At 35.2% G+C, this 25,507-nt stretch overlaps 1 protein-coding gene across 2 annotated transcripts in view; it reads left to right on the top strand.

Moving 5' to 3' along the window:
* Positions 1-25,507, top strand: part of C4H9orf85 (chromosome 4 C9orf85 homolog) — a 63,431-nt gene that overhangs the window by 23,276 nt on the left and 14,648 nt on the right. The window contains exons 2-3 of one of the 2 annotated variants that reach the window (XM_077797824.1): positions 12,536-12,642; positions 22,632-22,664. In XM_077797824.1, the coding sequence (XP_077653950.1) occupies positions 12,536-12,642; position 22,632 (108 nt within the window). In that variant the 3' untranslated portion in view covers positions 22,633-22,664. The remainder of the gene's footprint in view (positions 1-12,535; positions 12,643-22,631; positions 22,665-25,507) is intronic. The other variant, XM_026389284.2, reaches the window with a different exon arrangement.

The following is a 25,507-nucleotide window of genomic DNA, read 5'->3' as shown; positions in this document are numbered from 1 at the left end:
CATTATCAGCAGATTTCTTATCAAACTTGGGAGGCCAGATAGCAGTGGACTGATAAAAAAATTAAAAGAAAAAAGCTATCAACCAAGAATCCCATGTCTGACAAAACTGTCCATCAAAAGTAAAGGATTAATTAAGATGTTCCCAGATAAAAGGTGAAAAAGTTTGTAACTACTAGATTTGCTTGTGCAAGAAATGCTGAAGGGAGTTCTAGAGGTTGAATGAAGACAATGGGTAGTAACCCAAAGTTTTGTGAAGAAATAAAGATCTCAGTTAAAGTAAATTCATGGACAGTTATACAAGCTATGTTAAACAGGGTGTGTAACTCCACTCTTTGTTTTCTATTTGATCTGAGAAATAAACACATTTTTTATAAACACATTATTGTAACAAGTGTTTATAATTCCACATTTAAGAGTTGAATCCATTTTAAAAAGTAATTGTTTTGGGGCATACATGTTTAAAGAACTAGTTTTATGACATCAGCAACTGAAACTGGTAAGGATGGAAATTAAAGGAGCAGAGTATTTGTGTATTATTAAAGTCAAGCTATATTATAAATTTGCTTTAAAACTTTAAGTGCAATCCCATGACAACCACAAAAAAAAAATAGTTTATAGAATATACATATAAGGAAACAATAAAATAATTTATAAACATTTCACTACAAAAAAAATCAACAAAACACAATAGGAGACGAAAATGATGGCCAAAACAACAACTATAACAGCAACAAAGAATAAGGCATACAGAAAATAAATAACAAAATGACAAAATCAAACCCACCCCCCCCTTTTTTTTTTTGATGGTGGTACTGGGGCTTGAATTCAGGGGCACTCAACCACTGAGCCCCAGCCCCAGCCCTATTTTGTATTTTATTTAGAGACAGGGTCTCACCCAGTTGTTTAGTGCTTAGTTTTTGCTGAGGCTGGCTTTGAACTTGGCTATCCTGTCTCAGCCTCCCAAACCACTGGGATTACAGGCATGTGCCACTGCGCCCAACTTAAATCCTTTCTTAGCACTAATTATTTTTAAGTGTAAATGCACTAAACACTCCAATCAAGAGAAAGATTGTGGAGGTATTATTGTCTACAAAAGACTCACTTTAGATCCAATAAGTTAAAAGTGAAAAGAATGGGGGGGAAATAGCCTGTGTTAAATAGTAACAAAAATAGAGCAGGAATGACTTTGCTAATCTCAGACAAAATAGAGTTTAAATTTTTTTAAAAAATTACAGAGGCCAAAGACATTATATTAATAAAAAGTTTTAGAGGATATAACAATAGTAAACTTATTTTGATCATTTTTTTCACCACTGTGACTAAATGACCTGACCGGGACAATTGTAGAGAAGGAAGAATTTATTTGGGGGCTCATGGTTTCAGAGGTTGTAGTCAATAGAAGACTGGCTCCATTCCCCAGGGGCTTCAGGTGAGGCTGAACATCACAGCAGAAGAGTGTGGCGGAGGGAAGCGGTACATGTGGTCATCACTAAACAGAGAGAGAGGTCTCCACTTGCCAGATACAAATTTAAACCACAAATTGACGCCCCCAATTCCCACTTCCTCCAGCCACACTCTATCACTTCAGTAACCACTTAGTTAATCCCTATCGGGATTAATTCACTTACTGGGTTAAGACTCTCACAACCCAATCACTTCTCCTCTGAATCTTCTTGCATTGTCTCACTCGTGAGCTTTTAGGGGATGCCTCATATCTAAACCATAACAACATGTATGTATGTAATGACATACCATCAAAATCTGTGAAGCATAAATTGAAAGGAGAAGAGGGAAATAGTTCCATAATAATAGTTGGAGACTTAAATACCTTACTTTGAATAATGGATTGAATAACCAAACAGAAGGAAACAGAAGACTTAACAACAAACCAACTAAATATGACTACCATTTACGGAATGCTAACCACCACCAACAAAATATTCTTCGTAAGTGCACTCAGGACATTAGGGATAGACCACCTCTTAGGCCATATATTAAGTACCAGTAGATAGATATCATTCAGAGTACCTTCCCGACCATAGTGGGATGCAGTGAGAAATTAGTAACACAAGAAAAACTTGAGGGGCTGAGGCTATAGCTCAGTGGTAAAGTGAGGCACTGGGTTCAATCCTCAGCACCACATAAACAACTACAAATAAATAAACATTAAAATAAGAAAAGTGAGAAAATTCACAAATATGTGGAAGTCTTACCCAATGGATCAATGAAGAAAATCACAAGGAAAATTAGAAAATGCTTAGAAACAAATGAAAACAAAAACAATATACTAAAACTTATGGAATACCACAAAACAACACTATGGAAGATATTTATAGCTGTAAACAAATGCTTATGTTAAAATAAAGAATGATTTTAAATTAGTGATGTAACTTTACAATTTAAGAAACTAGAAAATGGAGAAACTGTATCCAAAGCTACTGAAGGAAGGAGATATAGTACAGCAGAGATGAATTAGAACATAAAAACAATAGAGAAAATCAGAGGAACTAAAGGGTTTTTTGTTGTTGTTGAACCCAGTGGTATTTAACCACTGAGCCACATCCCCAACCCTTTTTATTTTTTGAAATTTTGATACAGGGTCTCACTAAGTTACTTAGGGCCATGCTAAATTGCTGAGGCTGGCTTTGAAGTTGCAATCCTCATACCTCAGCCTCCCGAACAACTGGTGTGTGCCATTCTGCCTGCTTAAGAGTTGTTTTTTGAAAATATCAACAAAACTGTCAAACCTTTAGCTAGACAGACTAACAAAAAAACAAAACAAAACACTTAGATTACTAAAACCAGAAATAGATTGCAGAAATGAATGCCCATTCTGCAGAAATAAAAAGGATTATAAGACAATAGTATGTCTATATAGAGAATAATGTTCAACAGGAAAAAAGCATTTGGCCAAAAACATACAAATGAGCAATAAACATGTGAAAATGTGTTTAACATCACTGATCATTGGGGAATTGCAAAGTAAAACTACAAGATAGGATTGCCATAGGATTCTATTATGAAAAAAAAATCAAATGTTGATAAGACTGGAGAAATTGGAACCTTTGTGCTCTGTTGGTGAAACTAAAATGGTAAAGCTACTGTGGAAAGTGGCATGGAGTTTTCTCAAAAACTTAAAACAGAGCCGGGTGCAGTGGTGTACACCTGTAATCCCAGTGGCTCTGGAGGCTGAGACAGGAGGATCATGAATTCAAAGCCAACCTCAGCAAAAGTGAGACACTAAGCAACTCAGTGAGAGCTTGTCTCTAAATAAAATACAAAATAGGGCTGAGGATGTGACTCAGGTTGAGTGCCTCTGAGTTCAATACCTAGTACCAAAAAAAAAAAAAAAATTAAAACGGAATAATCATTCTGGGCATGTTCTCCAAACACACAAAAAAATCGAAAGCAAGTTGATTTTCTATTTGTTTGTTTGGTATTAGGAATTGAACTCAGGGGTGCAACACCACTGAGCTACATCCCCAGACTTTTTATTTTGAGAAGGATCCAAGTTGCTCAGGTTGGCTTTGAACTAGTGGCTCATCCTGGTTTAGCCTCCTAAATAGCTGGAATTACAGGCATGTGCCACCACACCCAGCTAAAGCAGAGTCTTGGAGAGCTATTTATACACCCATGTTTGCAGTAGCATTATTCATAGTAGAAAAACAATAGGCAACCCAAGGGTCTATTGAGGTATTAGTAGATAAGCAAGATATATTATATACATACAGGAAATTCTGATATATTTACTGCATCTATGAACCTTGAGGACATTATGCTAAGTGAAATAAGCTAGTCACAAAAAGACAAATATAATTCAAATTATAAAAAGTACTTAAAGTAGTAAAATTATAGACAAAATAGAATAATAGTTGATGGGTTGAGGAAAAGGAAGAAAGTTACTGTTTGACTATAGAGTTTTAAATTTGTAAGATGAAGAGAGTTCTGAAGATGGATGATGGTAATGGCTATGCAGCAGTATGAATGTATTTAATACCACTGAATTACATACTTTAAAGGCTAAGATAGTAAATTATGTGGAAGAATTGATTTTGTCAGTATTGGCATGTTGGTGAAAGGCTATGGAGGAGTAAAATGTGACCTGAAACTTGTTAACTTGAGCTGATGAAGTTTAGGACAGAGGAGGAACAGATTTTCTAAGAAAGATTATGATTGCTATTTAGTTTGTAATTTGAGGTGTCTCAAAGATTTCTGTGAGGAAGAAAATGGAAATTTCTCATGCAGTCTGAGATATTGGAGAAAATAGTTAGAACTGAGATGTAGTTTTGGATGTAATCTTTATTGAGCTTATTGCTGAGACTGGAGTTAAATATTCAGTTGACCATGAATATATAGTGTGAAAAAAAGGAGGATCCAGCAAGCACCTGAGCTGAGAGAGGAGAGTTAATGACTGAGGAAGAGTGTTAGCAAAGGATCTTGAAAGGAGCAGATAGGGCTGGAGATGGTGCCTACATGTAAGGTGAGTCTTTAGACAAACTATTGCTGGATTAATCCTTTAGAGACATTTTGAACATTCACAGTGAAATCTTGAGGAAGAAAAGGCCTGTTCTCCATAGTGCTGACAATAAAGCTGTTTGTTTCTATTCAGATACTTTTTTGTGTGTGTGTGGTGCTGGGGATTGAACCCAGGGCCTTGTGCATAGCCTGCCAACTGAGCTATATCCCCAGTACTCTCTTCAAAGACAATTTTTGTGGGTTTTTTATTTACTGAAAATGTTCTGTAATCAACAGGTACAAAAGTAAGTGAAGCCACATTATGTTAAAACTCTTAGTACCCATTTTTTAATTCTTGTTAAGGCAAAAATTTACCTGTTGTTGAGAGAGAATTACTTCTATGTTTTGTATTGACTATGTTTTTTTAAAAATATTTTTGTATTCAAGAGGCTGAGGCAGGAGGTTAGTTCAAAGTTCATAAGACCCCGTCTCAAAATGTAGGAGATGGAGTAGGAGCTTGCTCTGTCATGCCGCACATCAATTTGGTATTACAGTACCTCCAGGAATAGTACACCCCCTGCGGGGGAATAAAACTCAGTTAAAGGAAAGAAATAAAAGTAAATTTGGGTGTGTGTGTGTGTATGTGTGTATTATATAATATGTATAAACACACACACACACACATATACATAGTTGTAACTCAGTGGTGGAATGCTTGTCTAGCATGTGTAAGGCCCTAGGTTTGGTTCTCAAAAGAGGGGGGATGTATTTTGGAAAAGAAAATCGCCTTAATGGGTTTTCTCTTACTGCTAGAAAAAGGTACTGCCACATTGTGTTTTTGCCTGTAGACAGGTGTGATTCTATTTAAGTGTCTGCATTGTCAGTGAAAATCTAGATAGTTTGCTTGGTTGTTGTAACAACAGTAGATAGTCTGTACATAGACCCTCTCTGTATATTTGCAACTGACAGTATCTGTGTATCGACCTATTAAGAGAATAGCCCTCTGTTTGGGATGATCAGAACTCATTTTAGATTCAGATGTCTTGCGGATGAAATGTGATTGTTTATTGTTGCAGTTGATGTTTGTTAAAGATTCCAGCCATAATAAGAAAAGTAGGAGGAGGGAATCAAATATTATTTCTTTACTTCTAGAAAAAGCTATGTTCTAAGTGTATTTATTGAACGAGAGGAACATTTTTAGCATATATTTTTAATTCTCTTATTGGTATTTTAAAGATTCGTGATGACTTTAGAGTGAATAAGAGAAAGATGAGCTAGACTTCAAGGAAGAAAATAATTTTGTCTCATAGTAGAGGCATGCTTTGTTTTATGGTTTTTAATTAAATTTGTATAAATAAAAACTAAATATGGGAGCTGGGGTTGTGGCTCAGTGGTTGAGCGCTTGCCTCGCATATGTGAGGCACTGGGTTTGATTCTCAGCACCACATATAAATAAAGGAATAAAATAAGGTCCATCAACAACTAAAAAAAATTAAGCTAAATATGTATTCAATGTATATATCTATACCTGACATTTTTTATTAGTAGAGTAATATTTTGCTTGAGGGAGAATGGGCTGATGTTTTTGGTAATAAAATCTTTAAAATGTTGATAACTGCTGGGCATGGTGACACATGCCTGTAATTCTGGTGACTCAGGAAGCTGAGATAGGAGGATCACAATTTCAAGAACAGCCTGGGCAACTTATTGAGACCTTGTTTCAAAATAAAATACAAAGCACAGGAAATGTAGCTCAATGGTAAAGTAGTAGCAAAGTGCCTTGGAATCAATTTCCAGTGCAGCCAAAAAAAAAAAAAAAAAAAAAAGTTGATAGCTAATTTCTGACTAGCAATGTTGTACAACTATAGTTTCCTTAAATTAAAAAAAAAAAGGTAAACCAATAGTAACTTTATTTTACATTTTTCCTCAAGTGACAGTAAAACTAATTTTACTACTAGAACTTGCTTCAAAAGTATTTCTGAATTATATATATGACTAGCTCATTTACTGAAATAGTAAAACACACAAAAAGTGACTTATCCAAATAATGTATTTCAGAGAGTAATAGATGTTCTAATTGTTACCTATTATTACATTTTTAGAAGGATTTATAGGTTCAAAAGTTTTACATGAGTAAAATTTAATATTGATAATCTAGCACTGTTGACTAGGTGAGAACTTGACATTCTTTGCCTCCTAACTTGGAATAATACAAAATACACAGCAGTAGCAACATGTGTGAATTGTTCTGATCAAAATACATTTTTCCCAGATTTATCAATACTTTGAACTTAGCTTCCTCTTCATAGGAAATATAGAAGGTAAAGCAATGAGTTTGATTCCAGTATGAGAAAACAATCAAACAAATCTGGAATGTGAGATATTCTCTAAGATAGTTTGCCTGGTATTTTCAAAAACAGCTTTGTAAAAAAAGGATAAAAGTGGGTGGACCAAAAGAGACATAAGAGCTAAATACTGATTTGATCCTGGATTTGATACTGGAGAGCAGGGGGAGGCAGGGGGACAGCTATGAAAAATATGTGAGCAGTCAAGGAAATTTCAGTGTGGAATAGGTACACTCATTTATACTAGGGAGTTATTTTACCTGTTTCTTCAGTATGGTAACAGTATTATGGTTCAACATGAGAAAGTATTTCTAGAATATGATAAGTAGTAAGAGGTGTAGTGCCTTTATGTTCATGACTTTAAAAAGTATACACCTGGGATGGGAATATAGCTCAGTTGTAGAGTGCTTGCCTCACATGCACAAGGCCCTGGATTCAATCCCCAGCACCACAAATAAATAAATAGATAGATAGATAGATAGATAGATAGATAGATAGATAGATAGATATAGATATATATACACACACACACACACACACACACACACCCATAAAAAGCAAATATGTAAAATGTTCAAGATTGTCTCTAGGTAGTGTGTATGTGGCTAATGTTAATATTATTATTTAAAATTTTCTGCAAATTTGACATTTTTTATAATAGAATGGAATGTTCTTAAAACTTAATTGAGAGAAATAGTATTTATTGAGTGGCCTTATGATATACAGTGCATTCTACAGGTCATACAACCAACCATCAGGGATCTGTACCTATACTTCATTCCTGAGTAACATTTTTTACCAGGCTGTGTCTGAGTACCATAACACAGGTATGAGAACAGGATGGAAAACAGTTGTGTTAAATATTACATATTTTGGAGAGCTTTGCTTATTATATCACATGATATCCTTTTGGGGAACATGAAACTTTGGATTTTAGTAACAGGAATAATTAAGCTGCTTCTGAGAAACTGGATTTTTGGTTTGTTACAGACATTGAGTTCTGTTTTTCTGGGTGCTAGAAAGGTCCGACCTCACTTGTAGCCATCTCCAGCAGGTGGTCTTCCTAACTGTGCCCCTGAGTGCTTTCAGCTTTTCTCTGTTTCCTTTAGTTTTTCCTCACTTTGATTCTCTTATCTTTTTTTTATTATTATATTTTTAGTTGTAGATGGACACAACTAAAAATTTACTTATAATTATTTATTTTTTTATGTGGTGCTGAGGATCGAACCCAGTCATAAGTGTGAGACAAGCACTCCACCACTGAGCTACAACCCCAGCCACTTTTATCTGTTTTTTTTTTCTAGCCATATTTAAAGGATTTTAAATAATGTAGTTTATTATTTGAAAGTCACAAACTAAAAGACAGATTTTCACATTATTTTCATTAGTCCTATAAGTTCCTACTTCCAAATGCAGTACTCCATTGTCCATTAGTCAGTTTTAGAATAAAAGAATGTTTCTAGAAAATTAAAATTATATACTTTTAAATATAATTTAAGATATAAACATTTTTATTTTCTGGAATAACATTGCCATTGCTATATTTAAGTAAAATTCCTTATTTTATGGGGAGGAGTAATTCAGGACAAAGAACAACGCCAGTCCATGAAAATAAATATTTAGCAGCAGTTGGAATTAGCATTTTCCTTTGAGAATTTCATTTTTCTTTTTTTCAATCAAGGGAAGTAAAATATGCCATTTGCGGTCACTTTACCTTTAACATTTCTGAAAGAATTGTGATCTACAATGACATTAGTTGCTTTTGAATGGTATTCATATTCCTTCCCTCCTACAATAGTATCTTCTGTTAAAAGAGACTTTACATTTTACAAAATACTTTTCAGCATCAGCGTGTTGATGCACATATTTAAAATTTGCTCTTGCTACTTTTCTGGAAGTCAAAGTCCTCACCCCATTTCTGTGTGGGATTGCTGTTTATATTATTGTGCTCCAATAGAATGCTTATGACAAGGATAATACCACTTACTCTAAAATATGTAAGCTAATGATGGCTAAGACAATTTTTAGATATTATGTATATGTTAGGTAAGTATTTAAGTTTAACTTTTTAAAAAGTGTTCATTCAGTGAAATTTTCCAAAGAAGTTTTTTTTTTTTTCTTTAGTGATAGGGACTTGAACTCAGGGCCACTTTACCACTGAGCTACTAGCCCTTTTTATTTTTTATTTTGAAACAGGGTCTCCTGAGATAGGAGGATCAACTTCTAGGCTGTGTCCTGCACAACAAGGGATTAGTTAGTTAACTGCACAGAGGTATGAGCCAGCTGAGAAATTAAAAGTCTGAAATAATTAATAAGAAATAAAAGACTCAGGAAAGTAGTTTCATAGCGGGGTCCTGGTAGGAAGATTGGACCTGATGAATCCTGTCTCTAACAAAGAGTGAGGGTCTGCATGCTTTATTTATAGGGGAACACATCAAAGGGATTTATTATGAGGAAGGGTTCTTAAAGGTAAATGAGAGAGAAGCAGGAGGTTATGGGGAAGTTGGCCTGAATGGAGCCTTATCACCTTCGCAGTAATTCCTCCTCCTCCAGGCAGCTGGCACCTCAAGACTATATGGGTGCACAGATATCTCTTTCCACCTCCTTGAATCTGGAGCTGTCTGAACAGTATCACAGAATTCTGCAGTATCACAGAATTCTCTATGAGCAGGACGTTGCCAAGGCAACGGAGTGGTCTCAGATTGGTGAGATGGCACAGAGAGTTCTTTGAGGGGCACACCTCCGCTTAGAGATGGCTCAGACAAGCTCACAATTCATCTGTGGCTCCCAACAGGTTAGTTGTTCACTTAAGTGTGAGTGAAGTAAGACTGCCATCTCTTTTGCCCCAGATGGAACAATTCCTAGAATCAGGATTTAGCTTTCTTTGCTCACCTTTGGAATTCACTTCTGGTTTGCCAAAATAAGGTAAAATAAGGTGTATATCTTTCTTTCTGCATTTTACTTTCATTTGTTTTTTCTTTCTTTCTATGTGTTTGGTACTGGGTATGGAAGCCTGGGCCTTACACTTCTTAGGAAAGTTCTCTACCACTGAGATATATCCCCAGCCCACCCTCATTCATTTCTTGACACATAAACATCAACTTTAATTTTGTCTTATGGCCAGTTGGTCATGTGAATGCTGTACAACATCTCCGTTTATACTGCTTCACACATCACTCTCAGGACAAGTTCCCACAAAGACCTCTTTTGTTCTACTGTCAATCCACCCTGAAGAAACCAGTTTCCAAACTATGCACAGCTTTGTAAATCAAGATGAACTGGTCAGAAATTGGATACAGAAGCAAACAAGAAGCCAAATAATACTTCCTGGTTAACATGGCAGTTAACAAGCTGAGCGTGCTATGTGTAGTAAAATTGCAGATCATAAAATGTTTTGAATTCTAAGAAAATGCCAGTTAGAAAGTCTATATCATATTCTTATTGTAATTATAGTTCAAGGTCATTAACTTGTTCCTATTATTATTGGAGTTAAGAAAATACAAGTAATGTTTTTAGTAAGATATTCTAGGCAACAGAAGGCAGTGAGAACAAATGATGAAATGCAAACTTTAGTTCTGCATATTTCTTTTTTTCTTTTCTTCTTTTTGGTGGTGCTAGGGATTAAACCCAGGGCCCTGTGCATGCAAGGCAAGCACTCTACCAACTGAACTATATTCCTAGTCCCCTAGTTCTGCATATTTCTTAATTAGCTTTGTACATGATCACTGAGGACCAAGATTGGGAGAAAGAGGAGTTTGGCCTGTGGGCATAGCTGTCCTTCTTTCTGACACCAGTGTACCACAGTATGGAACCAATATAGTGAGATACAGAGCTGACATTCCTGGGAACTTTACATAAGTCAGGAGGAAAGGGATATACCCATACATAATGATAGTAACAATATATTTTTCACCAGAGTTAAACATAATGTATTCACAGCTTAATTTATGGATTTTGAAAATATCCTTGAAATATTTTCTCTTTGAATAAATGTTTTGTCCAATTATTTTTGCCATCTTGTTCAGAGCTTTCAAGAATATCAAGCACTTCTCAAAGGTTTTGTTTTCCTTCAGATGGTCTAGTCTAAACACTGTACTTTTAACTCTATCAAATATCCTTCCAAAGAATTGGCATCTTTGCGATATGTTTCTCTCCCCTTGAGAAATTTAAAAAAGAGCAAAGGGAGTAAAAAAGAAAAGATTTAAAATGCCTTCTATTCGTAAGTTCAGTAATAGGCAAAGACAATGTTCCTCAGCCAAAGAGATCAGAAAATTCTCAAGAGTACTTTGAAAATATATAGTTTAGATTCTGAATCTGTTACAGAAATGTTATGATACATTTAAAATTTTACTATATATCACATTTCTACCCCACCATATTTTGAGATGGAAATCATAATTAAAAATGTTTTCTTTCCTCATAAAGCCCCTTTCTCACCAAGCTATTTACACATACAATTTTTTTTTTCCTATTTTGGTAAAGCCAGGAGAAACTTTTTTTTTTTTTTTTTTTTTTTGGTACTAGGGACTGATCTCAGAGGCACTTAACCACGGAGTCACATCCCCAGCCCATTTTTTGGTTTACTGGGGATTGAACTCAGGTACTCAACCACCGAGCCACATCCCTAGCCCTATTCTGTATTTTATTTAGAGATAGGCTTTCACTGAGTTGCTTAGCACCTCAATTATTCTGAGGCTCGCTTTGAACTCAAGATCCTCCTGCTTTAATCTCCTAAACCACTAGGATTACAGGTGTGCACCACCACAACCAGCCTCAAGAAGAACTTTTTGAAAATATTTTTTCCTTATGTAAGAATGCAAAAGGGCTGAGTAATGAAATGCTGCCTTGTTTCCAGCCTTCTTCCCCCCCCCCCCCCCGCTTTTTTTTTTCATATTCCCAGGCTGGAGGTGCAGCTAGGTAACACTTGCCTAACATGTCCCAGGTCCTGGGTTGGAACCCTAGAGACTGGAAAAAAAAAAAAAAAGATAATTCAGAATGGATTCCTCAGTTTAATTTCAACTTACTGATTATATTTGAATTGTTGAAATAATATGAGCTATGTTTTCTTTTTTAATTATTGCATTTTTGAGGTATAATTAACATATACTAAAATACATATGTCTTAACTATACAGTATGAATTTTGACCCATCAGGATATGATGTACATCTGGTCAACAGGAAACCTTTCTCAAAATACTCGTCAGAAAATTGAAAAGTTTTCTAGATGATTCTGAGCTAAACCCAGTTAAGAACAATTACCTTTTAAAGAATCAGAGGATAATATACATAAAATATGTAATATGTCATAGAATGTTATACAGATTAGATTATTATTTTTTAAAAAATATAAATTTATCAGGCTAGGGTTGTGTCTCATTGGCAGAGTGCTTGCCTAGCATGCATGAGGCCCTGGGTTCTATCCCCAGCACCACATTTAAATAAATAAATAAACAAAATAAAGGTATTGTGTTCATCTACAACTAAAAATATTTTTAAAAAGTAAACTTCTCAGACTGGGGGCGTACCTCAGTGGTGGAACACTTGCCTCACATGTATGAGACACTGGGTTTAATTCTCAGTACCACATAAAAATAAATAAATAAAGATATTGTGTCCATCTACAACTAAAAAAATATATTTAAAAAAAAGTAAATTTCTCTCATGCCTTTTTAAGGGGTTTGCTATACTCACTCATGTGTGAAATTTTTAATTTGTTTTTCTGTTTGTTTTTAAGAAAATTAACCAAAAACTTCACGATGGAGTATGTCAACGCTGTAAAGAAGTTCTTGAATGGCGTGTAAAATACAACAAATACAAACCATTATCAAAACCTAAAAAATGGTGAGTTAAGTTTCTTCATTACTTTAACCAGTGGCATATATATCATACTTTGTTATTTTATTTCCTAATTTCTAAAATTGTATCCAAATAAATATCAAGGTCAATTTTTTTTAAAAAATTCCATTTGGGCCGGATTTATAGCTCAGTTGACAGAGTGCTTGCCTCACATGCACAAGGCCCTGGGTTCAATCCCCAGCACCACATATACACATAAAAATTCCATTCTCTCTTTTAGCATTTTGTCTTGCATGCATATTGAATCTTGGTTTTTAGAGATGAGAAAAAGTAGATTCATCATTTCCTGATCCAGTCTTTCACAAATAATAATGCACCACTCATAGAACCTTGTTCATAAAAAGTGAATTTTGGCTGAGAAGAAGTTTGTGTTACAAAATGTCTCCTACTAATGAAATAACAATATTTACTATAGATTATCTTTACCAATTCTTAAAAGGAATCCGATCTTTTAATTCAATCCATAAAATTTTTTGTAATTACTTTCAATGTAAAAATTAGCATATTCTTTTTACATTATGAATTTAATTTGGTAATCTATATAGTAGCTATTAAGAACATTTGCTCAAGCAGGACATGGTGGCACATGTGTGTAATTCCAGCGGCTCTGGAGGTTGAGGCAGGAGGATCGCTATTTCAAAGCCAGCCTCCGCAATGGTAAGGTGCTAAGCAACTTATTGAGACCCTGTCTGTAAATAACATAGAGAATAGGGCTAGGGATGTGGCTCAGTTGTTGAGTGCCCCTGAATTCAATCCCCAGTACCCCAAAAAATAACCTTTATTCATTATTTCTGTATTTAACTGTTCAATAGCTTCATCTTCCTTGAAAAGGTGTTCTTCTTTATATTTTTGTTTATTTTTTTTTTTATATATACTTGGAATTGAACTCAGGAGTGCTTTACCGCTGAGCCTTTTTTAACTTTGTGACAGTGTGTTGATAAATTGCTGAGGCTGGCCTTGAACTTGATCCTCCTGCCTCAGCCTCCCAAATTGCTTAGATTATAGTGTGTGCCACTGCAGTAGGTGGTATTCTCACTTTATGAGAGAAAATTTTACTTAAACTTTGGAAGGTCTGTCTAAATATATGTAATATAGCTATTGGTGTTTATTTTTGTCGAAAAATGTCAGCGTATCTGTGAATCTAAAACTGAAGCTATGGAATAATTTGTTTACTTGGGAATATTTGATAGCTTTGAGTGCCTTAATTTGAGTGATTTATTTTGCCTGAGATATGCTGCATTTTCTTAACTTTTTATTCTATAAAATTTATTAAAATTAAGAATTATACTTTCTATGAAACAGATACTAAAACATCTGAAATGCTTTCAATTTTTCAAATACACTGAAACATCATACAACACAAAAAAATGCAAATTTTATCGTGAAGTTTTTTTGATACTTCTGAAGGTGACTGATTGCAATGCCTAAGATAGTCATACTGTTAATTTACCTCCAAGTTTGTTTAGCACATTGTAGATCTTTTTTGTCAGGCATGATATCCCAGCAGCTCCAGAAGCTAAGGCAGGAGAATCCTAAGATTGAGACCAGCTTCAGCAACTTAGCGAGGTCCTAAGCAACTTAATGACACCCTGTCTCAAAATAAAAAATATAAAAGGGCTGTGGAATGGGGCTCAGTGATAAATCACCTCTGGGTTCAATCCCTAGTACCAAAAAGAAAGAAAGAGATCTTTTCTCTTAAAAGACAATGAAACGTGCACAGGATACTTCTTTTTAGTATGGAAAGTTACAAACTTTTTAGAAAATTTTTTTTCCAGTACTAATCTTTCAGACCAGAATTTTTAGATTTATTTTGGGTATAGTTGACTCCCCCTTTAAAAGGTTTATAAATTTCTCACTTCTGTCTTTCAGTGTTTTCTTCTTGTTTTTCAGCATTCCCTTCCAGAACAAAACATCTTTAAACAAGTCTGATGAGTCTTATTCTCACTGGCCCAAATTAGCAGTAGGGAAATTTAATAATAGGGAAATTGTATGCAATATCTAATTTAGATTTTTATAAATGAATTAAGTATATTCTCTGGATAGCAATTAAATACTAGTTGTGTACTTTTAGTTAATAGGCCTAATACAAGATTTGTAGGTTTCTGAGTATTTTCTACAAGGCATTTTCTATAAAGATCTTTTAAGATTTCATCAATCTCCATTTTCTCTTTCTAGCATTTTTTTCCCTAAAAGAATTGGAAGTATAGGTAATAAATATTTGCATATTCATAGGATTTTAATAGACTAGTGTTGTGTAAGAAAGAAAATCTTTTAAGAACATTTCTGTCTCAGCAATTGTTTGTATTCTAATTGCCCATCTTTAATATATGCTAGCTGGTGACACATGCCAATAATCCAGTAGCTCAGGAGGCTGAGATAGGAGAATTGAGAGTTCGAAGCCAACCTCAGCAACTCAGTGAGATCCTATCTCTAAATAAAATACAAAATAGGGCTGGGGATGTGGCTCATTGATGAGTACCCCTGAGTTCAATCCCTGGTACCTAAAAAAAAAAGAGAGAGATTATATATATATATATATATTCCTAGGTGTTTATCTTCATTATGAATATACTAGTATGTGAAAGATTATATCAGTTATTAGTCTTCCACAGGCTATAGAATTTCCAGATGTACTTATATGGCTCTTAGATTTTTCCCTTCTTTTCTGTGTTACTTATAATCTTAATATTTTCATGGCCAGTGCCAGGTGCAGTGGTGCACACTTATAATCCCAGGGACTAGGGAGGCTGAGGCAGGAGGATCGTGAGTTCAAAGCCAGCCTCAGCAACTTAACAAGGCATTTAGCAACTCAGTGAGACCTGTCTCTAAATAAAATTTTAAAAGGGCTGGCGATGTTGTTCAACAGTTAAGTGCCCCTGGGTTCAATCCAGGTACCCCCTCCAAAAATTTTTTTTTCATGGCCAGAAAAACTTGCATACTTTAAATCCTAGAAAAACAAATATTTATTTGGACAAACACAAAGATTCAGTTAAAAACAAAAAGAAAAGGAAAGCAGTGTAAGTGGCAAATTTTTATAAGTCACACATCACTTAGTGATGGGGATAGCTTACCATTATAGTCCATCCTGTATGTGGTTCATCATTGACAAAAATATCATTATATAATGTATAACTATAATTAGTTTTCCAGAAAATTTAGAATATACCAATCTTTGGAAATGGTTGGATGTGAACACATTAACTCAAACACATACAACTTTGTTCTGACTCAAAGCTGTTGAAGTCCTTGGAGTTAGGGGAGTTTGTGGTGGTATTGTCACTAGCTGTGTCACTAGCTGTGATTCAGAAGTCTTCAAGAGACCATTGTGTCAAGGAGGTGAGGGCTAAGAAGGACCTCAAGAGCTACTATTCTGCATTATATTGAGGTAGATGTGGTTAGCCATACTTCAGCTCACAATAAAGCAAGATGAGGGAAATATTGTACAAATGCCAAAATATAGATAACAAGATTTTAAAGCCTAAAGGAAGATCTCTAAGAGTAAAGAAGCCCAAGCTAATGGAAAACAGGTCATAGCTTATGAGACTGAGACATTACTAGTCAAAATAGGATCTTGTAAAGGAAGAAAAAGTTATTTTTCCATCTACCCTTCTAGGTTCTTAGTTGAGGCCCTTCTTTTAACAAAAACAATAGCAAGAGAAAAGGACACCTTTATTTAATATGAGTTTTATGTGACATTTTCACAGTTTTTTGTTTAGTTTTTTAGGCAGTGCTGTGGGGATTGAATTTAGGGCCTTCTACAGGCTAGGCAAGTACTCTACCCCTGAGTTACACCCCACCCAAATTTTATGTGCCATGGAAACCTTCATAAAGATATAAAGATTTGAAGAAATGATTAAACCCAAGTGCTTTCATATTAGGTTTGATAAGGAATGGAAAGCCATGGGAAAATGTGATAGGACAAAGTAGGAAACTTAGCTAGACCTTTGTCTGCCTTTGGAGATAATGATGATTTTTTCCTCCAGGTATCATGAGGGCATGTCTTGAATGAATGTCTTATAAGGAGAAGATCAGAGAGATTTTCCTACACCTGCTGTTTCTCAGATTCCTTCATCTTAAACTATTCAATTTGCCGAGACACCTTATTTTAGACTAACATGTTTTGAACCTTGTCAATCTGAACATGTTACCTTCCCACTAAGACATCGTTAATTTCTTTTCTTCTTTTTTTTTTTTTTTTTTTTTTTTGTGGTGCTGGGGATTGAACCCAGGGCCTTGTGCGTATGAGACAAGCACTCTACCAACTAAGATATATCCCGAGCCCCAGGACATCATAAATTTCTGATAATCCTAGACACATGGTACATAGTACATAGGAAAATCCAGCTTTCAAATTTCAGTCCAATGACTGAAAGGGTTATAGAGTGTATAACTCATCAATATCCACCTTGCTTTTTCTGTGTATTAAGACATGCCCAGGGGGTGGGGATATAGCTCAGTTGGTAGAGTGCTTGCCTCGAATGTACCACCAAAAAAAGACATGCCCAACATTATAAGGAATTTAAATCTATTGATTATGTTGCTAACATAACTTGTTTTGAAATTTTAAATATTTTGTTCAAGTTAGTAGTCACCTATAATTTAAATTTGTCCTCTGTTAGGGTTTCTATAAGATGTTTACAGATGCCTCTCAACTGATAATAGTGTTACATCCTCACAAACCTGTCATATAAGTTGAAAATATCTTAAGTTAAAAATGTATTTAGAGGAGATATAGCTCAATTGGTAGAGTGCTTGCCTCACATGCACAAGGTCCTGGGTTTAACCCACAGAACCACCAAAAATATAAATTAGTAAAAATGTCTTTAGGAGTGGTAGCATACTTGCCTAACAAGTGGATATCTCAGTTTGATCCCTAGAATTAAACATGCAAAAGAATATATGTTTAGTATATTTAACCTTCCAAACATCATATCTTAGCTTTACCTTCCCTAAATATGCTCAGCATAATTAATCTACAGCTAGGCAAAAAGTATCCAACTGGAACTATTCCTGTGTGTGTGTACTACCGGGAATTGAACTCAAGGGTCCTTTACCACTGAGCTATAGCAGTCACCTACACACACTTTTTTTTTTTTTTCAATTTAAGAAAAGGCCTAGCTAAGTACCTGAGGCTGGCCTTAATCTTTCAATTCTCTTTCCTAGTTACTAGAATTACAGATGAGTGTCACCATGCCCAGAAAACACAAACTATTTCATAATAAAACATGTAATTAATTGTATAATGTATTGAAAGTGGGAAACAATCCTTGTATGGGTTTGTTTTTATACCATGATGAAATCAATAAATTGTAAGACAAAACATTAGAAGTAGTAGACCATTTGTACTTTGTTACTGTCAAAGATGTGTCTTTTAACTGGACATGGTAGCTTACATTTACAATCCCAGGTACTGGGAACCTGAAGCAGGAGGCTCACAAATTCAAGGCCAATCTAGGCAATTTACTGTGACCATATCTCAAAATAAAATTTTTCAAAAACTGGAGTTGTAGCCAGAGCACTTGCCTAGCATGCATTAGGCCCTGGGTTCAATCCCTAGTACTAACCCTCCACCCCACCCACAAACACACAAACAAAAGTAACTTCTGTGTAATTTCATTTTTCTGGTTGAAATGTTGAATACTGGGACTGGAGTTGTGGCTCAGTGGTAGAGTGCTTGCCTAGCACATGCCAGGAGTGGGGTTCAAACCTCAGCACCACGTAAAAATAAATACAATGAAGGCATTGTGTCCAACCACAACTAACATATGTTGAACACTATTTTACTGTCTAAATATCACTTGCCACAAATTATGCAACAAAACAATGTATATAAAGAAATGTTAAGTAGAATATAAAATGTTAAGGGAAAAGGGGGCTCTTTGTAAGTGACATTTATTTTAAATTGAAGTAGTAATATTCTGAATATGGGAACAATTAAAGCCCTTTCTCCCATTTGTCTGTCTTCTCAAATGTCAAAACCCATACCATTAGCAAATTTCCATCATTCATGGGAATCTGATACCAGAAATTAGAGCAGAGAAAAAAAGTCTGGCATCAAAATTTTCACACATATCTGCTTCAACCATGGGAAGCAGAAATGGTCCCATGTTTGTACTTGGCAAACAATGTTGCATATTTATTTTCTTCCAGTGTGCTAACATGCTGCAGGAATTTTTATAAGCATGTTCATTATGGCAGTCTCTCCCAGTTACTGGAAATAATCTTGGACCATCACCAGAGAATTTTAAAAACAGAATAGAGGTCCTAACTTGAGTTGATTGAAAGAGAGATGGGTTGAAAACTGTATTTGATAGAGGGGAATTAAATGAAGGCAGTGAGAGGATAGGGGATAAAAAGCAGCTGGTGCTTCCCTTTGTGATAAGTCAATTTTAAATAGCTCTACATAGGGCTAGGAATGTAATTCAGTAATAGAGTGCTTGCCACCAAGCCCAAACCCTACAAAATAAATAAGTAAATAGCTCTGGATATTCAAAGTTTGAGGTCTTTATAGAAATAAAGTGAAAGGCTCACAAAAGTAAAAACCCTAGAATCAACAGTCACCTGTATTTTATACACTGTAACTTAGAAGTCAAATCAGTCTCTACCAGAATTCCCCACTCATTTTTCCTTAGATAGTTGCTCTTAAGGCCAGTACCTGCTACTCCCTGGTAGAAGGGCTGCTATGGTGGGATACAGATCTCCTTTGGCACTAAATGGCATGATCACTATTAGATTTCAGATTTTAATATTACTATTAATAAATGTAAGAGTTGTGGTTCAGGGCAAGTCTGCCATTTTATATAAAATTATTTTTTCAGTGACCTTATTTTTGACTTTTGAAAAAGAAACCCAAAGATTAATTAAAACTGTTCATTACTATTCCTGATTTGTCCCAAATCACTTATGAACAGTATAAATAACCTTAAATGTAGAACTGAATTATTAGAAAAGCAAGAGATCTTATAAAATGATTTGTGTAACTCTTTGAGAAGGAGGAAGGAATCATGTTTTTTAATACTTAGTAGAGTGTCTATTTAACATGTGCACGGTCCTGGGTTCAATCCCCAGCACATGTAAATAAGCAAACAAGTAAAGAAATATTTTAAAATATGTATTTATATTTTTCCAGGTACTTGAAATATAAACTGTTAAAAGATTTTGTTCCCTTCTTCAATCTTAGGCCAGAAAGAAATTCTTTGTTTATCCTGGGATTAGAGAGATTAGATGTTTCATCCTAGACAAAAGTAGAGGGAACAAAGATTCAAATGCAAATTGGTCAGATTGCAAAAGCATGCTTTCCTTCTCTTTCATAGTGATTTTTCAGTATTGTATTATTCAGTCAAAAGAGTTTTTTCCCCCTCTTCAACCTGAGCCTGATGCTTCATTAATTTTTACAAATGTCACCATCTTGTTTCATGGAAGTTGTCTGCTGTGTGCTGTTACCACATACTGCTGAGTACCATCCTGCTTTGTTTTCTAATATTTGTTTCTATGGAAAGTATTAAATAGGTTTGCTTCCAGGTGCTGAATGCCTTTTGTTTCAGGTAACCAAGCAACGTTTTTCTTCTATTAAGTTAGAAATATGGTAGGCAAATAATGCACATTTCTGTTAAAATGTCTAGCCTACTTCTTTTCCTCTTTCCATCCACTTAAAAAAAAAAAAAATCTGTAGGCCTATCATGTGTGAATGCCTGGGTTCATTCCCTAGAACTGCAAATGAATGAATGAAGGCTGTATCATCATGGATACAGCATTAGTTCATGATTAACATCACCATAGTAGTAAAAAAGAAAAGCTGCTATAAAACAGTGACAGGCCACAAACAGACTGGGATCTGAGCTGACGGTTGAACCTATAAGTTTTCTATTTCAGTTTTCTGTCCCTCTGGGACATTGGACAGAATCTGGAAACCGTTTTCTTTCTTTCTTCTTTTTTTTTTTTTTTTTTCTTTTGGTATTGGGGATCAAATTCAGGGACACTTTACCACAAAGCCATATCCACAGCCCTTTTTGTTTATTATTTTGATACAGGATCTTATTAAGTTGCTTAGAGTCTTGCATAGTTGCTGAGGCTGGCTTTTGATCCTGCCTCAGCCTCACAGGTGATGAGGATTAGAGGGATTAGAGATGCCTGTGCCTTGGTGCCCAGTGTGAATTGTCCTGTATCTTAAGTCAGTGGTTTTCAAACTTTTCAGCTATAGAATTCTTTAGTAAAGCAGAAGCTTACTCAGGAGTCCCATGAACACAACAGATTAAAACAACTGTCACTAATGGGGAGAAGGTAGCCCAGAACTTAAATGCTGTGAGATGAATGTTCACTGGAAGTAGCTTTGATCATTAAAATATTTCAAGTGAAAAAATGGAAAAATTGGTATACCCTGCCTTGGAATCTACATTGCTCTGGAAATGTCTGGGCTGACAATTGCTTTAGTTTTTTACAACTAAGAAACTGTTTCCTTTTTTACTAAATCTTCTTATTTGTATTGGACACTTTATCCCCAGCCCTTTTTTAAACTTATTTTTTATTTTGAGATAGGGTCTTGCTAAATTGTTCAGGTTGTCTTTGAACAGTGATCTTCATGCCTCAGCCTCCTGAGTAGCTGGAATTATAAATAGCTGAAATCACAGAGGTGCACCACTTTGCCCAGCTAAATCTTTTTACTGAATAAAGTTAGGCCCTTGCTTCTCACATCCAAAATTTAGTACCTCCTGATTGGCAATTTTTATCTTATTGATTCTAAGTTTTTATTCTCATTGAGTGTCCCAGTGTAGCCCTTGTCTCGTTGAACTTAATTACTTTGAACAAATAAATTCTCCTCTCCTTTTTAATATCTTTGCTTCTCATCTGAACTACACTCAGATATGAGGCCAATAAGACAGTGGTGGGGCTGGGGAGAGCCTTAATCCTCTTAACTGTTTCAAGACCTCCAGTGGGGAAGTGGTGAGTCTGTAGCAGCAGGATGCTCCCTGAAGCTCTGTCTCCAGAGAACTCCTGCTTTTTATGTCTACTATAGTGTGGGAAAAGCCAATAGGTTGGGGAGAGAGGCCTGCCTCTACAATGCATTAGAAACAAAAAAGTCATACTATTTGGAAGAAAATGAGCAAGGGAAATGAGATGAGTCACCATGCTTGGCACTAAATGAATGCTTTTAAAATGAATTACCTTGTGGAGAATTTTTCCTTATTTTTTCAAAACGTCTTTGAATTTATAGAGTGTGTTTATATCAGGACATCTACAAATTAAGTGCCTTATTACAGAATCTTTAATAGAAAAACTGTCTAAATGCTGATAAGCATTGGTGCTTATCACAATTTATAATTGGAATGGAAATGCAAAGCCTTCATACTTGATCATAGTAATATCATAGCCAGAGAAGACTCTTGACTTTGTAATATTTCTATAGAGAAATGGCTAAAGAGTAATGGGCAAAGTTGAGTACCTTAAGAATGAAATAGCATGAAGAAAAAGAGATTATAAAAGGTTTGATAAAAATAGAATGTTTAATTTGTGTTTACTGCCTAAAGACTGATATTCTATAAATTGTTTTATTCTTACCACTTAAATATAGCAGTTGGATTGCTCTTCAGTTTATACATTATCAGATACCTCCCATACCACCATATTTCAAATATCATTTTTTATTATTAATTTAGGATATTAGACTTAGAGTAAATAGCAATGTGTTTATTATATTTTATTGACTAAGAGACAAGAACTGGCATTTTAAATGTCATATTTCACTAAATTTTTACCAGTTTAAACTCCAAATGACATCCCAACAATTTTCATCAAAATAAATGTATTACTAGAAATAAATACAAAGTATCACATTACCAGACCAATGAAAAGTTGATTATTTACTGCTATAAGACATAATTAATTGATTAGGAAGAAAAATATTATTCTAAAATACAACAGAAGAAAGGGCTATTTAAGATTAAACTTTTGTGATCAGTCTGTTCCTCTCTCTGTAGATGTGTACCTGTGTAGCTTATTTGAAAATTCAGGTAAGTTTGTGATGGCAGAGGTTGTTGGGAAGAAGATAGTTGAGTAGTACATGCCATCTTCCAGAATCCAAACAGAATTAAAAGATAATAAAGACACAACTGTAGTAGTTTTTTTTTGTCCATCTTCTTTCTAGCCCTCACTTCCTTCTTTGCCTCCATCCTTCATATGCATAGTAAGATCTGCTGTTAACAGCTGTGGAAGGCTGTCCATCTCCCCCACCCCCAGCAGTGGAGTCTTTCCCCCACCAATACAGTGTGACTTCATGAATTAAGGATTAGGAATGACATTGCAGAGAATATGTCTTAGATCAATAAAGTACTTTTAGCAAGGATTGCCCTCTGGGATATAGAAATAGCTGCTGTTGTAGAGCATTCCTCTTTAATGGTATTGGAAATGCAGTTTTACTGTTGAGGCTCTGAAATTAAAATTCTGACTTGAATTTTAACTGTAAAAAGGTAGAAACCAGTATGCAAGAATGCCTCTAAAACTAGAAATTATATTCTGTTGATGGTAATTGTGAGAATTATTGCAAGAATTCTTCAGGGAATTTTCAGGAAGCTGATGCAATTTGGGGAAGCAGGGTAAAAGGGAAAGGAAAAGATCTCAGCTGCTTAAAGCTGACCTAAGGAGGTCACATATAGCTGTTCTTTAACCTGAGAACACCAATTTTTTCTTTTTTCAGATTACATCTTCAGTCAGTGAATAATTAAGATATTTTATTGAGGGGCTGGAGCTGTAGCTCAGTGGTAGAGCACCTGCCTTTCATTTGTGAGACACTAGGTTCAATCCTTAGCACCACATAAAAATGGATAAATAAAGATATTGTGTCTATCTGCAACTATATATATATATATATATATATATATATATATATATATTGAATTTAACATTTTTTCAAAGCTCTGCCATACCTATTGCATTCTATTAACCACGCTGTAGAGTTAGAAACAATGAGGAAGTGGCCTTAGAATTTAGATGACTTATCCTATTCAGCTAGTAGGCAGCAGATTCACAGTTAGGATTCAGATTTTTTTTTTTTAATCATAGTCTCTCACTACTCTCTTTTATTTCAATATCAGATCACAGAGGTTTGATATAAAGTCATCCTCCATGACTTGAGCCACTTCTATATCTTAAATTAACCAAAACAGAATTTTCACTTATAAAGTTAAAATATGCCTATTCGAAAACCTCATATTGTGTAACCAGATTTCCATTAACCTACAACAACCAAGAGACTGAGATGAATTTGAAAGTTAATTTACTATAATCTACTTGTTTTATTAGGTTAAAAAACAATTGTCTATAGGAAGAGTCCAGGGTAATAGCAAAGAATATTAACTGAGACGTAGCTCTGAATTTCAGAGCAAAAAGGATTGCTAGCAATGACAGGAAACTCTGTTCGATATGCAATTATTTTAAATAGTATATTTAATATACAAGACACTATGCTGCATATTATAGAATATACTAAGGTGAATCTCTGCTGCCAATAAATTTGCAATCTATTAAAAACAGGAGGGGGCTGGGGAAGTGGCTGAAGCTGTAGCGAGCTCGCCTGGCATGCGCGCCGCCCCGGGTTCGATCCTCAGCACCACATACAAACAAAGATGTTGTGTCTGCCAAAAACTAAAAAATAAAATATTAAAATTTAAAAAAAAAACAAAACAGGAGGGTCCACAGGTAACTCTTGGGTAGATCACAAGAAATGCTAGGTGTGAGTGTAAGGGTCCGGCGGAGCATCGGAGGGAGAGACCACACAAGAGACCGGCTTCATGCAATTGGCAAAAGGGGATTTATTGAACCAGCATGCTGGGGCTCAAGGCTCACTCAGGAAGGGAGAGCAGCCCAGAGCCCAGAGCAGAGGTCAAGCAGAGCTTAAGTACACTTTTTGGAGAGGGTGGGGGGCTTTGCATACATCAGAACAAATCATCTTGAGGCGCAGGAAAATTGAACAACAACTCTGAGCCATGATTAGTACATTCATTGGCGGGAACAGTCTGGGCAGGGGTGATTGGTCACTACTAAGCGGGGTACACATTTAAACTGATTGGTTTTGTGGCGTGGATGCTTTCCTACTGAGCTATTTGGAGCCCTTAGCTAATAAACAACCAGGGAATCAATAGAAATATTTACTGGGCAGTTCAGGTATTGTCCTAACAGCTACAGAGATTACAGGTTCCTAGGGTAGCAGAGGAATTTAACAATACCTGGTCTATTATTATTTTTTTTTAGCCCAAGCCTTTCAATTTAGAAACTTTACAATGCCCAATCTTTTACACTTTAACTCAGACTCTTGCAGCTTAGAATCTGCTTAGAAATTTTACCTTTACATGAGTAAAAAGGGAAGGACATAATGTCAGACTGAGATTGCAGAGGAATAATAAAATGAAAACAGAGAGATAGGTCTAGAAAAGACATGAATTAAAAGTAGAAGGTGGTATAAACAGTGTTTGCAGGAAATCCTATGAGGAAGAAATTAATGGAAAATAAATAAGAATCTCCTCTTCCCTCAGAAAAAAATTTGGTAATCATGAGCTCTCTCTCTGTATACTGTTAGTTCCTTGTAAATTCATTATCCTTTTTAGTTTTCTTTTTTTTTTTTTTTCTCATTACTTTACTTTGGTGACCCATGAACATTGATCAGAGTTACCAATCAAAAGGAGGTTTTGTTCTTCCTTGAATGCACACATGATGAAGAGAAAATAAGAGTTGGAATTCTGGTTTGTGGCTTTACTCCTAGCCTTAGAAACTGGGTTATCACTTTTTTGTTGTTCTTTTATCAAAGTAAACGTGTATTACAGTCTTGTTTATATAAAAATGATAAGTACTACAGTTTTAT

Source organism: Urocitellus parryii, chromosome 4 (genome assembly GCF_045843805.1).
Source record: "Urocitellus parryii isolate mUroPar1 chromosome 4, mUroPar1.hap1, whole genome shotgun sequence".
NCBI classification, from domain to species: Eukaryota; Metazoa; Chordata; class Mammalia; order Rodentia; family Sciuridae; genus Urocitellus; species Urocitellus parryii.
This window is presented reverse-complemented; position numbering and strand designations above follow the sequence as displayed.